Source organism: Schistocerca serialis, chromosome 4 (genome assembly GCF_023864345.2).
Source record: "Schistocerca serialis cubense isolate TAMUIC-IGC-003099 chromosome 4, iqSchSeri2.2, whole genome shotgun sequence".
Taxonomy (NCBI): Eukaryota; Metazoa; Arthropoda; class Insecta; order Orthoptera; family Acrididae; genus Schistocerca; species Schistocerca serialis.
In genome coordinates this window covers 287,276,741-287,297,353 of record NC_064641.1, presented here as the reverse complement: position 1 = coordinate 287,297,353, position 20,613 = coordinate 287,276,741, and the positions used below count along the sequence as shown (strand labels likewise).

General features: G+C 38.8%; 1 protein-coding gene across 1 annotated transcript in view; it reads left to right on the top strand.

Annotated features, from left to right (window-relative positions):
* Window positions 1-20,613, top strand: part of LOC126474170 (cationic amino acid transporter 2-like) — a 415,453-nt gene that overhangs the window by 357,765 nt on the left and 37,075 nt on the right. Inside the window, exons 9-12 of the mRNA XM_050101629.1 lie at window positions 554-651; window positions 2,095-2,234; window positions 11,755-11,857; window positions 20,304-20,470. Of these exons, the coding sequence (XP_049957586.1) occupies window positions 554-651; window positions 2,095-2,234; window positions 11,755-11,857; window positions 20,304-20,470 (508 nt within the window). The remainder of the gene's footprint in view (window positions 1-553; window positions 652-2,094; window positions 2,235-11,754; window positions 11,858-20,303; window positions 20,471-20,613) is intronic.

The following is a 20,613-nucleotide window of genomic DNA, read 5'->3' as shown; positions in this document are numbered from 1 at the left end:
TGTGCAAAATTGAAAAACACTGTATCATGTGGCTTCAACTATTTCATGAACTTCAATTCCTCGATAACTCAAAACCTTATCAGGGATTTTGTCAATCATTTTGGGGATGGTCACTTCCACTGGATGTTCTGAATGCTGTTTGTATTTTGTGGATGTACAGCCACATTTAAACTCATTTACTCAGTTGCAAATAGCTGTGAACTTCACCCAACTCAGCTTTGATCTGTTTTGGTGTTCAGTCTTTTAAATAGAAGTTTTTAATCACCACTTGAAATTCACCTTTTTACATGTTGGAAAATAAATGTGAGCTTGTTGCTTCAGTCAACTGAGACGATGAAACAACATAATGGGTACAGCTGTGACCTCACCTGCCTTCTACTGACAGATATCACGTACTACCAGAAAACTGTTTTGATGCTATGAGTGCTATCTGTTGGACATGCTAAGGACTTACTGAATGACCCTCATTGTTCTCCTTGTAAATACTGGTTGCAGATATATTCCTCTTTTGTCTGAGAAAATTGTGCATAATGTTAATTGTTGTTCTGATTAGGATCCACATGCCCCTCTGCCATATGTGTTCAGCCAAGTTGGATGGCCAGCAATTATGTGGATCGTGACTACTGGAGCTGTCTTTGCTCTATGCACTAGGTAAGTGGATCCACCTTGCAGTAAAATCATGGTAGGGGTAAAAAGCACAGTATGAGGAAAGACAACCACAAACTGTTTTAAAACTAACTCTCTCTCTCTCTCTCTCTCTCTCTCTCTCTCTCTCTCTCTATCTAGTGAATAGTGATCTTTAATAATTTTAGGGCGATGAATAGGGGGGGGGGGGGGGGGGGGGGTGGGGGGGGAGGGAGGTGGATTGACAGGAAGGGAAGGGCATCAGGGATGATTCCTGTGAGAATAGCTTACCTCTTGCCTGTGGATCATATTCCTGTGAAAAACCCAGATACAATGTCTTTTTCCATGCATCCATCAATCCATCGCATCCTGTTCTAGACATGCCATTGACATGTTGTACCCCATCAGAAGCAGGAATATTTGTGAGAGTAAAAAATCATGTAACCATTTTACTGCCTCCAATTTATTTATCAATATGACCTTGAAAGCAATGTCCACTCGAACAAAATAGCCACCATCAGATTATGGTCAGATGCAAACTTGAGCACTAAGTTGTATGTCAGAATCCAGTCAACCTCAGTTGCTATCAATCTTTTCTCCATTTCTCTATTCATGTATGTACTTATTATTATGTGTATCTTGAACTTCACTTCACAAAACCCGTATTATGCTTTTTTGAACAATTAAAAGCTATCCAAAAGTACCATAACCAGATGTTTATGTTTGTTAGTTAAATAAAACATAGAATGAATTTTCCTTGTACCCAATGGATTACATACTAAAATGTAGTCAGTTCATGACATCTTCAACTTAGAATAATTAGCAGACCAAATTTAGTAATTTTTGTATTTACAGTTATTCTATGCAGTAAGGTCTGAGGTAATTTCATTAACACAAGTAAATTATTTCAAGAGAGCAGTAACAACATTGGAAAAATAAATAAAATCATAGCTTGGCCATTGTAACAAATTTTCCATACTAAATTTTAATGCTGGGTAACTGCAAACTGCACTATAAATCTGTTCTTATCAGCTCTGCCTTGTCCATTGCATACTTCAGAGTTCAACTTAGTCACTGAAGAGGAGATTTTCTAATTCTTGTTTGTATTCGATCTCTTTATGAACAATGTTTAGGATACAAGATTTATTTTATCACTGTTGATTGCATATATTTATAGTTTTTAATGCTGAGCACTCTGACTTAATAATAATAATAATAATAATAATAATAATAATATGACGACGATGATGATAATTTAAATGAATGTTTCTGTAGAGTGATGTATAACAGTCATGTACTTTTTCTTTTTTGCAGTAAAATTTTTGATCTGGTTTAGTATATGTCTTTTTTATTTAATGTGGTTCATTTTTGGTTATTGTGTGACATTCTCACAAATGGCCACAATAGTGGCACTGATGATACAGTGTATGTACAGAAAGTTGTTAATGTGAACAATTAAAATTTTTGCAGTCTTCTTGGTGCCATGTTCCCTTTGCCAAGAATTTTGTATGCTATGGCAAGTGATGGCTTACTCTTCCAGTTCCTTGCTAAAGTACATCCACGCTCACAGACACCTGTTCTGGCAACAGTGGTCTCAGGTATTTTTGCTGGTAAGTGTTTTGTCCGATGTTATATGTTGACAACATTGCAAAAAAGTATGTAGTCATAAGAGAAGTAAAACCTGGTCACTGAAACTGTCCTAATCCTGCTTAACACATGTTTACACTTCTCTTTAATTTTAATACTTTGTCAATGATTAGGGCATTAGGGATAATGGAGACAACTCATCAAAAAAAAAAAAAAAACACACACACACACACACACACACACACACACACACACACACACACACACACACCTGTCTCCCTACATTGTGCTCAGTCACATGCCCAGGCCCAAGTGCCAAGGTACTCAATCTGGCTGGCACATTTCCCCCACTGCCACACGATACTATCTGAGTGTGAGAAGGGTGGAGGGGACATCAGTGAATGCACTGCCTTTAAATGGCGGTGGAGTCATACTGCATACAATCAGGTCGTATAGCTGACATTTGTTAACAGCATAGATCACAAGCAGCAGGTGTTCAGTATTTCTGAAGACATAACATAATTTTTATCTGGTAGAATTTATCGACATACAGACAGGCGTGGACAATTTCACAGAGTTTTGCAGTCAAATTGCCATGTAATTGTAACTTATTTAGTTTCATAATAAAAGAAAAGATCATAAACAAAAATATATTGATCAAAATAATGCAACACTTGACCAACCACATTTTGGAGATTGGGAAAATCTACCCGAGAAAAACATTGCAGACGTACTGGACTGTTTTAATGTAAAAAGATTTGTAATTAAAATTCGAATTATCTTGCAGGTAATAAGTTAAATCTGGATATGCACAGGGTACTTTCAACTATCTCAAAAACACCTTGAAAATAGATGTAAGAATGACAGTGTCCTCGAAACCTTTATAAAACTATCACTGTAATTCTTGCAACACCACAATAAGTTCTTCATTCTTCAAACTTTTTTTTTTTAAATGCCAGTGAGCTCTGGGAACTGGATTGTTTTTGTCAGAATGTATCCCTCTACAAAAAAAAAGTCTCTAAACCTAACTAAACTAAGGACATCACACGCATCCATGCCTGTGACAGGATTCGAACCTGCGACCATAGCGGTCGCGCGGTTCCAGACTGTGGTAGCTAGAACTGCTTGGCCAGCCTGCCCAGAGTATCCCTCTACAATAATATTTTCTTTTTACTTGCATTCCTATCAGATAAGAAAGAAGGAACCTTGCATTGTGTTTCTGTGGGCAGTGTGCAGTCAGATCCATTTCAAATATAAAGTCTGCAGTCAATTCTGGATGTTCAAATTTTCGTTCCTGCATTTCTTTTTCCTTCGTAAATTCAACAATAGAAGATGTAAATTATGAAATCATTTCAGGCATGCCCCTTGACTTAACCAACATACTTTGCAGTAATATATGAAGTCTCCATGCTGTTTGCTCATTTCCATTTAAAACTGTTGCAACTGAGAATGGAATAAGGGGTGTGATTTCAGAAATTTTACTATTTGTACTGCTAATTTCTTACAGTGCTCCATGCCTGCAAATTTAGCACAAAGTGCTTCTTGATGTACAGAACAATGAATACCATCTGTTGATCATTGTAAATTTTTGCCCTTTCATTGTCATCTAAAAGTTTAAATTCTTTCTGCATTGTATCATAATGTCTTCTCATAGCAAATAAGCAGTACTCATCACTTAAGCGATTTGAGAAGTCTCATCCCTGTCATCTGTCATTCCCAGTCATTTTAAATGATTGTGATGATACATGGCTAGACTGCTTCACTTTGTGCAAACAGCCATTGAACCTGTGAACACCCTTCATACCACCAACAAGTACTGAAGGGTAAACAGTGCTGACACTGCGATTCTGCTGAACTCGGAGAGTTGTGCTGACCGCAAAATGCCACATTGCAATGCAAAATTGATGTTGCACTGTTTTGGCTACCTCTGAGAAGGACCAAGCAAAGGCAAAGTGATAGGCTGGGCTTGGACCCACCCACGGTCCATACATGCTGCACATGTGAAGTTTGGCATGCCATGGCAGCTCTATTTAAGATACACGGGATAAAATTGAAAAGTAATAGAACATGTTTTTAGCATAAGGCAAATGATGTCTCACTGTTGTAAGTAAGTAAGTAAATTCTTTTTAACAAATAGCAAGATCTTGCTATTAAACACTTAAATACAGGTGCATTAGATTTACTCAAGAAGACAGACATGAATTTTGAACATACAATCATTATCGTAAAGATTATAAATATCAATAGACTGATGAAAAGTGCTACTTTTTCTGTGTATAATGATGTTTGTAATAAAACAGTGAAATTTTCTGCTGATTCTAAGGAAATCCTTATAAATTTTCTTGGCATGGACAAGGGGACCACATGGCAATTGAATTTTTTTAATTTTTTATATTTGTGGTACATGAAGTTCAGAAGCTCAGATATGAAATTGGCAAAGAAGTTAGGCACAACTCTAAAAAATTCTTGAGAAATTAAACTTGAAAGCTTCTTGAGAATGTTTTATTCACTAAAATTACAACCATTTCTTAGATGGGCTACATGGTTCTGAGGTAGTACTTGTCCGCCATGTGGGTGGACCCGGTTTGATTCCCAGTTGATGCAAGTTTTTCAACAAAGCTGCATGGTCTAAGTGCATTTCTGTGAAGTGTAAAATACAGAAACATGGATTTAAAAACATTGGTAGTATTAGAAACTGGTTATTGCTGGTTAGAATCTCATTTTGTCATTGTTGTTATTTTTCATCCAGTTAGAATACCTACCGTATTTACTCGAATTTAAGCCGTACTTGAATCTAAGCCGCACCTGAAAAATGAGACTCGAAATCGAGGAAAAAAAATTTTCCCGAATCTAAGCCGCACCTGAAATCTGAGACTCGAAATTCAAGGGGAGAGAAAAGTTTTAGGCCACACTTCCAAATCGAAACAAAGTTGGTCCATTGTAATATGAGACACAATTTAGGTTGAATGAATGACGATACAGGTGTAGTAGTTTGGTTCGAGTCGTAAGCTTAGCAGTTAAGTTTTACCAGGTAGCCGCTGTTAAGCGTCAGGTGCTCAGTCCGTATTTATACGGGTACCCTTCCTTTTTCACGTGCTTCGTCTGGTTTGAATTGATTGCTTATTTTTCTTTGATCTGGCAAGTGCAGTTCTCTTTGTTATAGGTGTTTCCGTCACTCAGAGCTGAAAATGCATTACTGTACTGTGTCACGCATTGTTTGTCGCATTCTGAAAATGAGGGTTTACGGCCTGTCGCCGCTCGCGGCATGGCTTGCTTTTGTGTATGCTACCGCCGCTTACAATTAAAAAAAACAGAGAGGAATCGTCTCATTAGCGAAACAATGGCAAGAGACTGCTATTCGTTGCTACGTACACTGCTGCTTTCTTGGATAATGATCAACAAGAACCAAATAATAGACTGCGTATGATAGAAGATGTTCTGAACGAGAATTTAGCGAAATTTTTTTCCGTTTGAAAATCTTTGCAGATGCCTCTTTAGTACATTACATTATGCACAGAAATTAGAGTCATCTTAGATTTAAAAATCTAATCAATTGCCGTGCTTCATTTCTGACTGTATCACTATTAGGCATAAGAATAATACGAATATAAACATGACATGGTATGTATATTCTTCCGCGTCTGCTGTTGTCTCACTCTAGTTTTGTAGTTTATTAGGCGGACAGGATTTAAATGAGATAGCAGCAAATGCGAAAGAATACATGGCAAAATGTTTATATTCATATTATTCTTATGGTGAAGAGAATACTGCATGTGATTCATAATTCATAAAAGTTCTTATTAGCAACCATTTCTTCTCACATTTAGGAAAAAATTCAGAAAGCAGAGCTGGCCATATTGACAAATATCCCAAACAGTCTTGCCAGTTGGATTTTTGTAGTACATTGAAATGCTGCCACATTCGAAGAGGAACAATACGGAATTTGTATTTACTTCGTTGGAGAACGTATGAAAATGCAGTGGTCGAAACTCGGGGTGGAGAAAAAAAAAGCTCCTCTTCCACCTTTTTTCTTTTTTTTTATTTGTTTACTGACGCAGAGGTTTTGGTGCTAGTATTTGTCTTTGTGCCTGCGTAGCGCTACATATATTCGACGACAGAAGTTAGTTGAGGCGGCACCTACCAACATTTTTCAGAACTTCCGCTTACTTTGCACTCGATTCTAAGCCGCAGGCGGTTTTTGGATTACAAAAACCGGAAAAAAAGTGCGGCTTAGATTCGAGTAAATACGGTGTGTCACTGAAATATAAAATTCATGAAATATATGGTACAAGACAATTAGGTATATGTTAATTCCCATATATTTGATGAATTTTATCTGTAAATGAAGTAGGTATTGTAATTGAATGAAAAAATAATGACTGAAATGAGATATGAACCAGCAGTTAGCAGTCATGAATGCTACAGATTATCTGTTTTATTTTTTTTCTCTTTTTATGTATTTGATGCTACAGGAAAACGAATGTAGAACATGCATCTTTGTTCAAAAATTTGCATCAGCCAGGAATCAAAACCAGGCAACCCATTTGGCATTTTATAATCTTTCACAGGATACATTACCACACACATCACTACCAAAACTAATTTTCCCAGTTGATTGTTGGATTACAGTAAGATTGGTTAACTTATGTACAGTCGAACTGAGGTTTTCTCCAAAGCTTTCAGTTACATCATGATATGAGTCTGGTGGATGATAAAAAGATCCAATCACCATTTTATGCCCATCCCTGACCCATCTTGCCAAAACAATCTCACATGCAACTTCAATTTCTATCTTGGTAAATTTGAGTTTCTTTTCTACTGTGACAAATATACTACCTCCATTTCCCATTGGACTATCCTTTTGATTTACAGTTAAGTTTTCCACAGAAATCTCAGTGCTATCAAATTCATGTTTCAACCAGCTTTTTATACCTAGTATTATGTGAGCTTCACTGCTTTTCAGGAGTGCTTTGGACTCCGGCACTTAATTGCAAATGCTTTGGTAGTTAACCACAAGGATTTCAATACTCTCACCTGTGGGAGGCATTTCTTTCAATTTTCACTGATACTTCTGGGTTTTCTACAGCTTTTGTTATGTGGACTGGATGGAGAGTTGCCTTGTGTGCACCCCACACACATTCAGCTACCTGGGTAGGCTCTAATGTGTAGTGCACACCTAACTCATTTAGGGGAACCTTACAATTCTCAACCCTAAGGTGCAAGTCCAGTCTAGCCTGTCACAGAACCTTTGAAGTCTCTGGTTCAGTCCTTCCGTGTGACTCAGAACCAAGGTGCCATGATCTGTTCTGGGAGCAATGATGCAAATTGTGAGCTTCATTGAAACTTCATGTGTCAAGGCTGGACTTCTAAACATTCTCTGCCAGTTACTGGAATGATTTAAGTATCACCTTGTAGCTGAGACAACAGGCATTATTTGTTCCATCATGTACCACAATCAACAGTTGGTTGCACCCTATTCCCACAATGACTCCCAGAATATCCTTTCTGCCATTTCCCTAAGAGCTACCATCATTCACCATATATTTTAACTGTTGATGATTAATAGTCCCATACACTTTTGTGTTTTCCGTTCCTTGACACTGGACAAAACATGTTTCCTCAAAACAGGTGAAGTGAGCCCCACTGGTTAAATATAACTTTCAGTGAACAACAGCATATCGAACCTTTTGGTTAGGGTGATAGCTGCCTTTCATTCCATATCAGGAATCCCCTTTCACAGGACCTGACCATCCATGGTCATCACATCTATAGGGATGAGCAGTTCTTTTCCAAATATGCCAAGGGTCTCACTGAGGTCTTCACAAGCTGAAATTGCCCTCCCAACCTTGTACAAAACTAGATATCCCGTGCGTTCTCTCTCTAGTGACCTACCACCTCCCACATAAGTGCTGTCCAGCCACAAAGGTGCACCCTACTCATGACTCAGTACAACTCAGGACTAGAGTAATTGAAGCACATTCTCCACCAAGGTTTTGACAAACCCTCTTTGTGCCCTGAAATGAGGAATATCTTCATTCCCTTACCACTACACTCCCCACCCATCTGACAATGGTGTCTGCTGCCCACTACACCTATACAATATGCTTGTCCATCTCTACTCCACTCTTACTCCCAACCTATTGACTCACCTCTCGTAACCTTGCGGTACACCTTGCTGCAAATCCTGTCCCATACATCATTCTACTACCACCTACTCCAAACCTGTCACAGGCATCTCTAACCCCATCAAAGGCAGGGCTACATGTGAAAACAGCCATGTGATCTACAAACTAATCGTCAGTCACTGTGACACTTCCTACATGGACAAGACAACTTACAAGCTGGCTGGCTGGCTGCATGAATGGCCACCATCAAATTGCAACCAAGAAACAGATGGGCCACCCATTACTAAATATGCTGCCCAACATGATGTGCTTTAGTCAATGACTGCTTCACAGCCCATGCCATTTGGATTCTTCCACCAGCACCATCGTTTATGAATTACACAGGTCCCCTTGGTCTCAACCTTCACTAGTCCCCGTTCTCCACCCATCTGTCTCCTTCCCTGCTCCCATTCCAGCACTACACTTGCCTTCTATCCCACCTATACTCCCACTAGTGTGTTTTCCTTCTCTGGTAGCCCCCCCCCCCCCCCCCCCCCCCAAACCCACTCCCGGTACAGCACGGCCCACAGCATCCTTACACTGCACCTTGCAGCCCTATCCTGCCATATTGCAATAATCCTGTATGCTCCCACAGGCAGCACAGCAACTTCCCACACCCCTACCCTGGTACTCCTCCCCCTCCCTGCTTCTTCCTTTCCCCCAAGACCCCCCCCCCCCCCCTGCACCCTGCAGATTGTTGCTGCTCACATTAGATGCAGTCACAGTTCAGTTCCTGAATCTGGAGACAGTGGCCATATGTGTGTTACTTGTGCTTATGTGCATGTGAACAAGTTTTCTATTTTGGAAGGAGGACTTTGTCCAAAAACTTTGTACTTTAGAGGATTTTTTTGTTGTGCCTGTCTGCAACTTGGAGCCCTCTCTATATGGTGAGTAGCAATCTGTCCTCTCCATATTGGTGCTAAGAAAATGGTTGGTTAGTTAGTCGGTCAGTTAGTTAATTAGTTGTATGTTACATGGGTCATATTTGTGATACCTCTCTACACTGTGGAACAAGTCAGTTTAATTACAAACTATGCTTTCTCAGTGAAGAATATGACAACATAATCACCAGCTGTATGATTGTCTTTTACATTAATCTTAAACTAGTTTTAATTTTTTTCCTTGTATGCCAGTATGGCTGAATACCTTATCCTTCACAGTGCCACATTATAGCTGAATGATGTAAAGTGTGAATAATGGAGGGAGTGATAGTAACTACTATCTGTATATTGGAAGCACTCAGTGATTGACAATTGTGTAAACTAGATGGAAAATTTTAGCATCTGGATATCCTTTTCATCCTTCAACATATCAACTTCTCTGAATTAAGTAGATTCTTCAATCTTGCTTATGTGCCTATTGATCATTTAGTGCTTCAAATGTACTGTGAGTTGTGACCCTTAAGTTTTCCATTATGTATATTCCTCCAAGGACGTTCTACGTCAGTGTATAGCATAAAGCATGTCTTATTCTGAAAAAATATGTGTGTCTACAGTCACAGTATATTGTATTTGACACACCTGCTTGGGAAACAAGTCTGACAGCTGATTGCCAGGGGATGATTTGAGGATAGCACTGTGTACCAAAACTGGTATGATACTTACTAGCACTGCTGATTTTTGAACTTTGATTAACTGTTAACAAAAAATGTCCAAGGAAGTTAAACTTAGAACTAAAATTAGGAATAGTATACCACTGTGGAATCTTCAGATTTTTTGTAGCTACATTAACTAACCTCAAAAACTTTTTAAATTTCACCAATATAAAACAATACTTTTTATGATCTAATGCAGTTCTAATACATTATTATTATTATTATTATTATTATTATTATTATTATTATTATTATTATTATTATTATTGTTTCTTTCCTTTCTCAGACATTATGTCTGGTTAAAAATGGAAAGTGACACAGACCTTGATCAAGCGTGACTTCCTTTTAACTGTATGGTATATGTTACATTGCATTTAGGAACTTTCGGGTAATTGAACATGTATCAATCAATCTGTAGTTGTATATATACGTTTGGATGCAGCTGTATTGCGCTGATATATTGGTGGATATTGTGTGGTATGACTCCTGTAGTTGATAGTATAATTGGTATAATGTCAACTTTATCCTGATGCCACATGTCCTTGACTTCCTCAGCCAGTTGGATGTATTTTTCAATTTTTTCTCCTGTTTTCTTCTGTATATTTGTTGTATTGGGTATGGATATTTCGATTATTTGTGTTAATTTCTTCTTTTTATTGGTGAGTATGATGTCAGGTTTGTTATGTGGTGTTGTTTTATCTGTTATAATGGTTCTGTTCCAGTATAATTTGTATTCACCATTCTCCAGTAGATTTTGTGGTGCATACTTGTATGTGGGAACGTGTTGTTTTACTAGCTTATGTTGTATGGCAAGTTGTTGTTGTATTATTTTTGCTACATTGTCATGTCTCCTGGTGTATTCTGTATTTGCTAGTATTGTACATTCGCTTGTGATGTGATCTACTGTTTCTATTTGTTGTTTGCAAAGTCTGCATTTATCTGTTGTGGTATTGGGATCTTTAATAATATGCTTGCTGTAATATCTGGTGTTTATTGTTTGATCCTGTATTGCAATCATGAATCCTTCTGTCTCACTGTATATATTGCCTTTTCTTAGCCATGTGTTGGATGCGTCTTGATCGATGTGTGGCTGTGTTAGATGATACGGGTGCTTGCCATGTAGTGTTTTCTTTTTCCAATTTACTTTTTTCATATCTGTTGATGTTATGTGATCTAAAAGGGTTGTAGAAGTGGTTATGAAATTGCAATGGTGTAGCTGATGTATTTATACGAGTGATTGCTTTGTGTATTTTGCTAGTTTCTGCTCATTCTATAAAGAATTTTCTTAAATTGTCTACCTGTCCATAATGTAGGTTTTTTTATGTCGATAAATCCCCTTCCTCCTTCCTTTCTGCTTAAAGTGAATCTTTCTGTTGCTGAATGTATGTGATTTATTCTATATTTGTGGCATTGTGATCGTGTAAGCGTATTGAGTGCTTCTAGATATGTGTTACTCCATTTCACTACTCCAAATGAGTAGGTCAATATTGGTATAGCATAAATATTTACAGCTTTTGTCTTGTTTCTTGCTGTCAATTCTGATTTCAGTATATTTGTTAGTCTTTGTCTATATTTTTCTTTTAGTTCTTCTTTAATATTTGTATGATCTATTCCTAATTTTTGTCTGTATCCTAGATATTTATAGGCATCTGTTTTTTCCATTGCTTCTATGCAGTCACTGTTGTTATCCAATATGTAATCTTCTTGTTTAGTGTGTTTTCCCTTGACTATGCTGTATTTCCTACATTTGTCTGTTCCAAATATTATTATTTTCCCTTTTTTCAGGTATAATGGCAGCTATTTTTGATTTACAACATCTTATTGATATGATGTCCATTGGAACTCTTCTTGCCTACACTATTGTTGCAATCTGTGTTTTGATTCTCAGGTATGTCACGTTATTTGTATTTTTCTTTTTAGTGCCTATGTTTTCTCCGCCGAGAAGTGTAAATTTATAGAGTATAATATTTTCATATATTACTTCATTTCTTAAACAATATTCTGCTAAGTTTCCCTCAATTAGTGTTATTAAATTCACTTTACAAAATGTCATCCCCACTACAAGAGCCCACGAATCACTTTGGAGTGCTTTTTTATGATTTAGAACTGGATCCAGTCAGTTACGTGACTTTTCACAACTGACATATGAGGTCTGTTCAAAAAATTCTTGAACTCCATTTGCAAAATTTTTCTACGCTTACCTTTTACTTACTGTGCATGGTCTTCTCTGAAATACTCTCCTCCACAATTGATACAGCACTCACAATGCTATTTCCATTCCTGAAAGCAATCTTGCTATACCTGTAACTGGATTGCATGATGTGTCATCTGTGAATTTTCTTTTATTTCATCTATTGTTCCAAATCTTTGTCCTTTCAATGAGGTTTTCAGCTTTGGAAATAAAAGAAAGTCCTCAGGGACCAGGTCTGTAGGGTACAGAGGATGAGGCAACACAGTGATTCCACTTTTTTTGTGCAATAGTCAGCACCAACAGGAATGAATATGCGGGTGCTTTATCATGACACAAGAGTCATGAGTTATATCGCCACATTTCAAGCTGTTCTCTTCTCACATTTTTTTTTCTGGTGTTGCAACATGTCCCAATAATCATAAATTAACAGCTTTGCCCCTGTGGCATGAATTCGTGATGAACTAAACCCTACAAAAAAAAAAAAAAAAAACAACACTATCATTTGACCTTGGTCTCAATGTTGTAATTGTAGACCCATGTCCCATCACCAGTTAAGATTCTCTGAAGGAACATTTATCATTTGTGTGATCCAAAAGCTCTTCCAAAGATTGTAGGGTGAAGGTCTTCCTGGTCTTGACTCAGGAGCCATTGGACAAACATGATGGCAACACAATGCACTCAAAGATGCTGTGTCAGGATTTCATGACATGATCCAATTGAAATTTTACATCCTTCTGCAATCTGTGTCAGTCAGTCATTGATTGGGGCACACAATTTTGTTGACATTCCTGACATGAGCATTGTTGGTAGATGTCGAAGGGTGTCCTGAACGAGGGTCCTCTTTAACTTCCATCCAACCATTTGTAAACCATGTGAACCATTCATAACACTTAGTATGGCTTAAGCACTCACCACCATAGGGTTCCTGCATTTGGTGTGTCTCTACAGGTTTTCTTGAGTTTCATGCAAAATTTAATGCAGACCTGTTGCTCCTCTAACTCTGCCAATAAATCATAAATTTCAGGGGAATATTACACAAACAATATACACATTATACTAACAATTAATAACAAGTCAACAGCTTTAATACAGTTACTATGAAATTTAATTTCAATTCAATGGTTTGAAGATTATATTTATGTAGATGGATACAAGTGTAGGTTGCGAAGGACTGAATGAAGGGCAAGTGAAAATTGGAACTCGGATGTGAGAAGTAGGTGGACATATTGTTTTTTACTAGTATAAAACCTTGTAAATTACATAATTATATTCAGTCTGTTAAAATCCACGATAAAACAATGAAAACAGTCAATTACTTTCTTCCCATCGCGTATGGTTAAGTCTCGCCTGACATGCAGTTCTGGGTGACTTTCCCGAAATCTATCCTTTTTCCTAGACCTCTCCAGTCCTTTTCCTTCACCCCTATTCCTTCCCCTTCAACCCTTCTGCCTGAAGGAGGAGCCACTGACTCCGAAAGCTTGCCAATTACAACTGTCTTTTACGTGTGTTTTCTGCCGCAGCTTAGTGAGTAGATTTTTATCTAATTAAATAAAATCCACAATAAGAATTTTCTTCCTTTAATGTATGGAACAATAATATTGGCTATGCACAATATTTAGGGTACTTAGCAAGTACTGTGTGTGAACCATCTCAACTAATATGTTATAGGACGTTTTATAGTGTGTTATGGCATCTAACCTGAAATGACCCTTAACATTTTTGACATCTGCTAAGTACTGCTCCACATGGAAGGTACAGTAAGTACCGCAAAAGTTCTCTAGGTAGTGATCCAACTAAAACAATATGTATTTTGCAGCTAGTTAAGCATGCATCAGATTATTAGGTTCAGTCAAATGAAAACTGAATGTTTGCCACAATGGGACTATGGAATGGTTCCGTTCAAAAGTAATCAGCATATGTGTGAAGACATTTATTCCACTGAGGCAGAGATGATCAATTCCTGTTTCATGGAAAGGGGTTACCTGCTGACCGATCCCCAACCCCATCCACTTTTGCATTTGCTCATCCAACTGAAACCGACATTCGCATGTCTTTCTTCAGACTGCCAGAGATGAGCAGATCACACAGTGAGAGCTCTGGCTGTGCAGAGGATGTTGCGGTGTTTCCCAACCAAATTTCTGTAGCATAGCTGTCGTACAATTAGTGGTGTGGGAGTGAACATTATCATGAAGCAGGATAATTCCATCCAGCAGCATTCAGACAACACAAGGGCAAATGGCAAAGCCAACAGCGGAAAAATCCCACATCTGCCTCACCAAAGGAATCCAAAGCTGTTCTCACAAGTTCTGGTAAGGTCATGATAACTGTCTTCTTCAACTGCAGGTGCCCTCTTCTCGAGTCTCTCATGTAGAACCATAATCAATGGGCAGCAATATGAAGACACATTCAAAAAAACTGTGATGTGCCATAAAGTGAACATACTCAGGAATGCTGTAGGACGGAATCAACTCGTTCTACAATAACACCCACCCCCACACTGCCAATCATATAAAGGCTATGCTTCAGTGATTTGGTTTGGAAACACTGCAACATTCTCCATACAGCCCGGATTTTTCACCATGTGTTTTTCACATCTTTGGCGACCTGAAGAAAGATAAGTGTGGACGTTGGTTTCAGTCGGACAAAGAAGTGCAAGAGTGGGTTCGGTTGTGGACTGTGTTCTACAAAACAGGAACTGATAGCTTCATCTCCCAGTGGGATAAACATGTGGTGGGTTTTTCACTTGACTTTCCCTTGTATTTCATTACAAATCAATAGTCTCCGAGTTATATATAGTTATGAGAGTAAGGCAAACTGTTTATGAACTGGCATTGCAATACTCAGTGTTTCTTATATCAAAAATGCCCTCAATTTCAAAATATTCTCCTTTCACATACATGCACTTTCTATAACATTTTTCCATTGAATATATTTCATCCCTTAAGTGTGATACTTGGAGGTCTGCAAGATACGTTATCTTCATTGATCCTAAAATTTTTGTTAGCCACAGATTTCTGGATAGTGGCTGCTGGAATAACTGGGAGTCATAGGGTGCCATATATACTCAAAGGAGTGAATGTTCCAACAATTTGTACTTTATATAAACAGGGTGAAGAAAAATGGTGTCATGAAATTTTAACTGTGGATCGCTAATGCCAGTAGAAACCAAAATTACTAATGTTGTGTAGGTTAAAAATGGTGCGTTGTCAAACTGCAGAAACTTGGTGCCATGCACCCAGATTGGCCATGGGATTGCTCTGTTGCTGTTTGTTGATCGACAGGCAGTGCTATAATTGGCCGTTCACACATATAAATGTCCCTCAACCCATCGCTGCCCCAACATCATACACACGTGTCAAATAGGTCTTGCTGTTTGTCTCTACCTTGTGTAAGAGGCATTCACATGTGAGCTTTGCTTCAGAGCAAACACACCACCTGCAGTTTAGTCATAAAACAAGCATGGTGGCATAGTATTCAATTGAAGAACATAGAGATATGTTTTTTTTACGGACTAGATGACGGTAAGGCGCATGAAACTTGACAGCCACCCAAACCCTCAAATGTTTACAGCAGTTCACCAGCAACTTTGCAAAACTGGCTCATTAGCAAGCTAACATGGTGATGCTGGAAGATCTCAAACACAATGGGATGCTGCACTTGAAGAGTATGTTCTCGAGCACATTGAGGAAGCACCTATGACTAGTACTCGAGTGGTTGGACGTGACATGGGGGTCACTCATTAGTTAGTCTGGGAGGTTTTGAAGGATGATGGCCAGCATCCATTTAGTTTCCACCCTGTCCAAGAACTAAATCCCATTGTGGACTACAAACATGAGCTAGGGTTTTGCCGGTGGTTTCTGCAACATGTTGCACAAGATCCCAACTTCCCCGCCATTGCATTGTTTATCGAGAATGTACCTTCCATCGGGATGCCTTTACAACACTCGAAATGTTCATTACTCGGCAAGGGGAAATCCTCATGTCACGTTCGTCCACGGACACCAGGAACAATTTTTGCTCAACATTTGGGCAGGCATTATGGGTGGGCATCTGATAGGGCCAGTCTGTCTGTCCTCAACTTACTGGGGCAAATTACCTTCACTTTTTGCAAGCAACTATACTCAGCCTGCTCTGAGATGTTCCCCTGGACATACAGCTATGCATGTGGTTGCAGCATGATGGTACGACCATACATAAGTCATGCTGTGTGCGGATATTTAAATGAACTCTTTGATCACCGGGTAATTGGCAGAGGTGCTCTTAGACCATGGCCCTGTGATCACAAGGCTTCACGCCATCAGACTTTTTACTGTGGGGATTCTTCAAGATTCAGGTTCACCCACTCAGATGCAAACCACCAAGAAACGAAGAGGAATTAATGAATCCCATTCAACATGCCACCAATCACATCAGGGCAATGCTAGGAATCTTTGAAAGAGTTTGGCAAAACAAGGTTCGACGTTACCAAGCTTGTGTTGCATCAGAGGGTCACCAATTCAAACACCTGCTTTAAGTAAACCATCTCCTAGCTACAAAAAAAGCCCTATCCAGGGCTGATGCAATTTGTAAAAGACTTTCTGCATGTACATGAACTAGCAGTTGTTGGTGGGTTTGTTCCCAGTACATCTTATCATGGAACTACAATGGATGTCCAGGACCATGGGGGATTCGCCCCCAGATTGAAAAGCTGACATGCTACCACAGAGTGTGCGGGCTGCCTTGGATACATCACAATCTCTGGCAGACAAAGCATTTGTGATCATGCGTTGTCCAGAGCATCCGGTAACAGTGCAATCCCACAGCCAATTGTAGTGCATGATGCCAAGTTTCCATAGTTCAAAAACTGTGCGTTCTTGACCTACACAACCTTAGTGATTTTTGGTTCCTACTGGCTCAGCAAGCCAGAGTTAAAATTTCGTGACATAATTTTTCTCCACCCTGTATATGTAGTGAATATAATTAAGGTGATGGTGGCCAATGATGTCTTAAGTGTGGATGCACACTAGACACTCTTAATGGAATTGGTGAAATGTCATGAGTAATGAGGATAATGGGCAAGGGGCATTACATTGACAGTGTGTGTGTAGGTTGAGAATTGGGTCTGATGAAGGTGTGTAGGGTAATCAATGCAGTTGTGATGACAACTGTGTCCAGATGATGCAGTGGTCAGTGCATTTACTCAGTAAGCCAGAGACCCAGACTTGAACCCCAATCCTGCATGAATTTTCAATCTTCTCTGTTGATTTAAATCAATGCCCACTCTCAGCCAATTTCTCCAATTCCTTTTTTCTTAATTTTTACTTTGTATCACATAACCAAAGCATCATTATGGGTAGGTGCACTTACCTGAAGAAAGATAAAAATCAATAAATCCCATAACCGAAGTACCATTATGGACAGGTGCACATCCCTGAAGTAAGATAAAAATCAATAAGTAAATAAATAAAAGATATGTCATAATCTATGCCTCTTTTCATATATTTTCTTCATCAAATTAATCCAAAAAACTTTGTGTGGTATTTGTCAATTATTATTTTACCTTTCTTCAAGGAAACCAAAATGTATGCAAGCAGTAATAATGTGGTAACTAAGCATGAGTGTAGCAGGGCAGGGTTTAAATAGACATTCTCCCATGGCAGGCTCTATTGGAAGTTCACAGTATTGTTCCTTTGCAGCCCACTCTTGCAGATGACAGCACACTGCAAATGTGCGTGCATTACTTCAGTCCTCTTTCCTTGGGGAACAGCTCAGATTTGAGATGTCCATGGCATCTTCCTCTGCGAGGCTCTGACTGGGATGACATGCTGATACTGAGGCATATGGTCAGAAGTACTCAGGATGTGGGAAGGGTTGCAGTCCACCTTGTGTCAACCCATATGGTAGGATGGCGAGAGGGGGGAAGGGGGGAGGGAGGGGGTAGGGAGGGGGAAGGGGGGAGGGTGGGAGGGGGAGGGGGTAGGGAGGGGGGAGGGTGGGAGGGGGTAGGGAGGGGGGAGGGGGGAGGGAGGGGGGCGGTGCACCTATGCGCCTCCATGTGGCATAGTGGCATATGGTGCTTGTATGCCCACCAGGCCGGGTAACAACACTAATGCAATCTAGTGGTCATTCTACCTGTCATGGTGAATTTCACCTCTCATCACTTACATACTCACCAGTGGTGTGTATGTGTACCAAGTTACTACTCTGACCTCCAACTGTGTCTTCTGGGTGGTTCACTTGTTTCCTTGTCAGGCAGGGTAATTCTGTTAATCCATCACCTGACATGATGTGACCAGTGGTTATGCAAAAGTATACTCACCATGTATTCAGTACTGTGTTTTGCAACATTTCAATTTAATATTTTAACAAATAGTGAACTATACATTATGGATGAATTTTTATAAACAATAAACTATTCAAAATGAAGAATTTTATGCTGTCATGGTGTTTAGTACATCCATGTAAATGAAACACTCACAACACAAATTTAAAAGCTATGGTAACAAAACTATACTGCAGATCAAACTGAATCTTCACTTGTGGTATGAAGCTGCATAATCCAGGTAAAGAAAAGAAAATTTTATTGATATCAACACCATATCTTTGCCTGGCTAAGAACTTTTAACTCTTTCCCCAAATTTATAGTTGTAATTCAGAATTTGTGATTGAAATACAAAAAAGTAGTGGCTCAACAGGAAATGAAACTGCCCTGAGCCTTAACTTAGATTCGTCCACCTAGTAGCATGTAACACTTCACTTTGGCTTGATAAGTAAAGGTACAGCCTACCTCCAGTTTGCATTATGTAAATAAACAGATCCATGTCAGTGGACAGGATTCCTGGATCATCCCATTAAAGTGGTTAGTTTTTCAAGTGAAGCTCTGGTTGCTAAATGGTGTGCCATTTAGGCAGCAAATAGTAAAACACTCAAAATTCCTAATATGTATTTGAGAATATGAAATGCAGGTAATTGTAATCACTTTACAGTTCCATAATGGGGACACACATGGAATGTTTGTTAACAAGTCCATTTTGATATGCTGAAACAATCCTTCCTATGACACATCATAGTCATGTCTCTCTAAAAATTTACACAAGCTTAGTTGCAATTCAGAAATTTTCTAACACTCTCATCTGAGGCATGCAGGGCCTCTGTCACATGCTGAGTGCCATTACTGTTTTGCATATAGAAGCTGACACAATGTTGTGTATTGCTAATGTACACCCTCTGCCTCCTCATTCCATATTGACAACACACAGCATGCAGACCATGCTGTACAACATGCCATCTGGATTCTTTTCCCAGACACCAGCTTCTCAGAACTGTCCATATGGGAATTGGTATTACAATGTGTCCTTGGTTCTTGCCACCTACTTGGCCTTAATTTATGGTAATTTCTTTGGTCTCACCACTTCCTCTAAATAAATTATGTTCTTCACTCCCTTTTAGTTGCCTACATCTCTCGTTTTCTAAATATTTCATTCTCTGACATGTCTACTTTTCCCCCATCTCCACCTCTACCATATACTATGCACTTAGCTTTCCACTTTTATTAATTCAGGCACTATGATCTGTCAGTAATCTCTGTATTGTGTATTGCCCTATCTTCCATCTTTATAAGCTCTCAGGTTTTCAAATCTTGTCTAGTGCAGACCCCAACATCCTCATCCTGTCTGCTAAGTCTCCTCACACCCAGGATTCTTAGTGACTTCCTATTTCCTGAACCTCACTACTTCTTTTCCTCCACATCTCTTCCTTCCCCTTAACCCTTTTCCCAGGAGGAGGAGCCACTGGCTCCAAAAGCTAACAAATTTAAATACCTTTATTTGCGCATTCCCCTTCTGCTGCTTGGTGAATAATTTTTTTATCTATCCAATTATATTATATTTTTTAAAAAAGATTATTTTTGTTGATATGAAGTTTGAAACCTGTACTTTCAGAAGGTCATAAATGTATACTAGCAGAATTATGGCTAAAATTTTTGCTCAAGATTGATAACTGGGCCTGACATTGTCAGTATGCTTCTTTCTTCTTAAACTATGAGGTCATGTTGGTGATGTTTCCTTGTCAGTTACATGACTTGATGACTAATCTATTCATCACAGTGCAGTGAGAGAATGAACAGATTGTTTACATGTGTACAAAATATTGTATCTTGTTATAGGTATGAAGATCCATCTCCTGCATCATTTGAACATGATTTGCCTAAGAAGGAGATTAATGTGTTCAATGCTGTTTTGCTGTCACTGAAACACCTCTTCAATTTCTCCTTATTAAAATATCCTACAGAACTCACTTCTACAATAACTAAGTGGGCTGTTGTAATTTTCAGTAAGTATTTTGTATCAATTCTTCTTTTAAGAAAGTTAATGTGATGGCTTTTAAGAATATATCTTCACTGTGTTTATCTGTAATTTACATCTGTTGGTACTTTCTTACAGTGCAGTTTTTTTTCTGTGGTTGTTAAATTTATA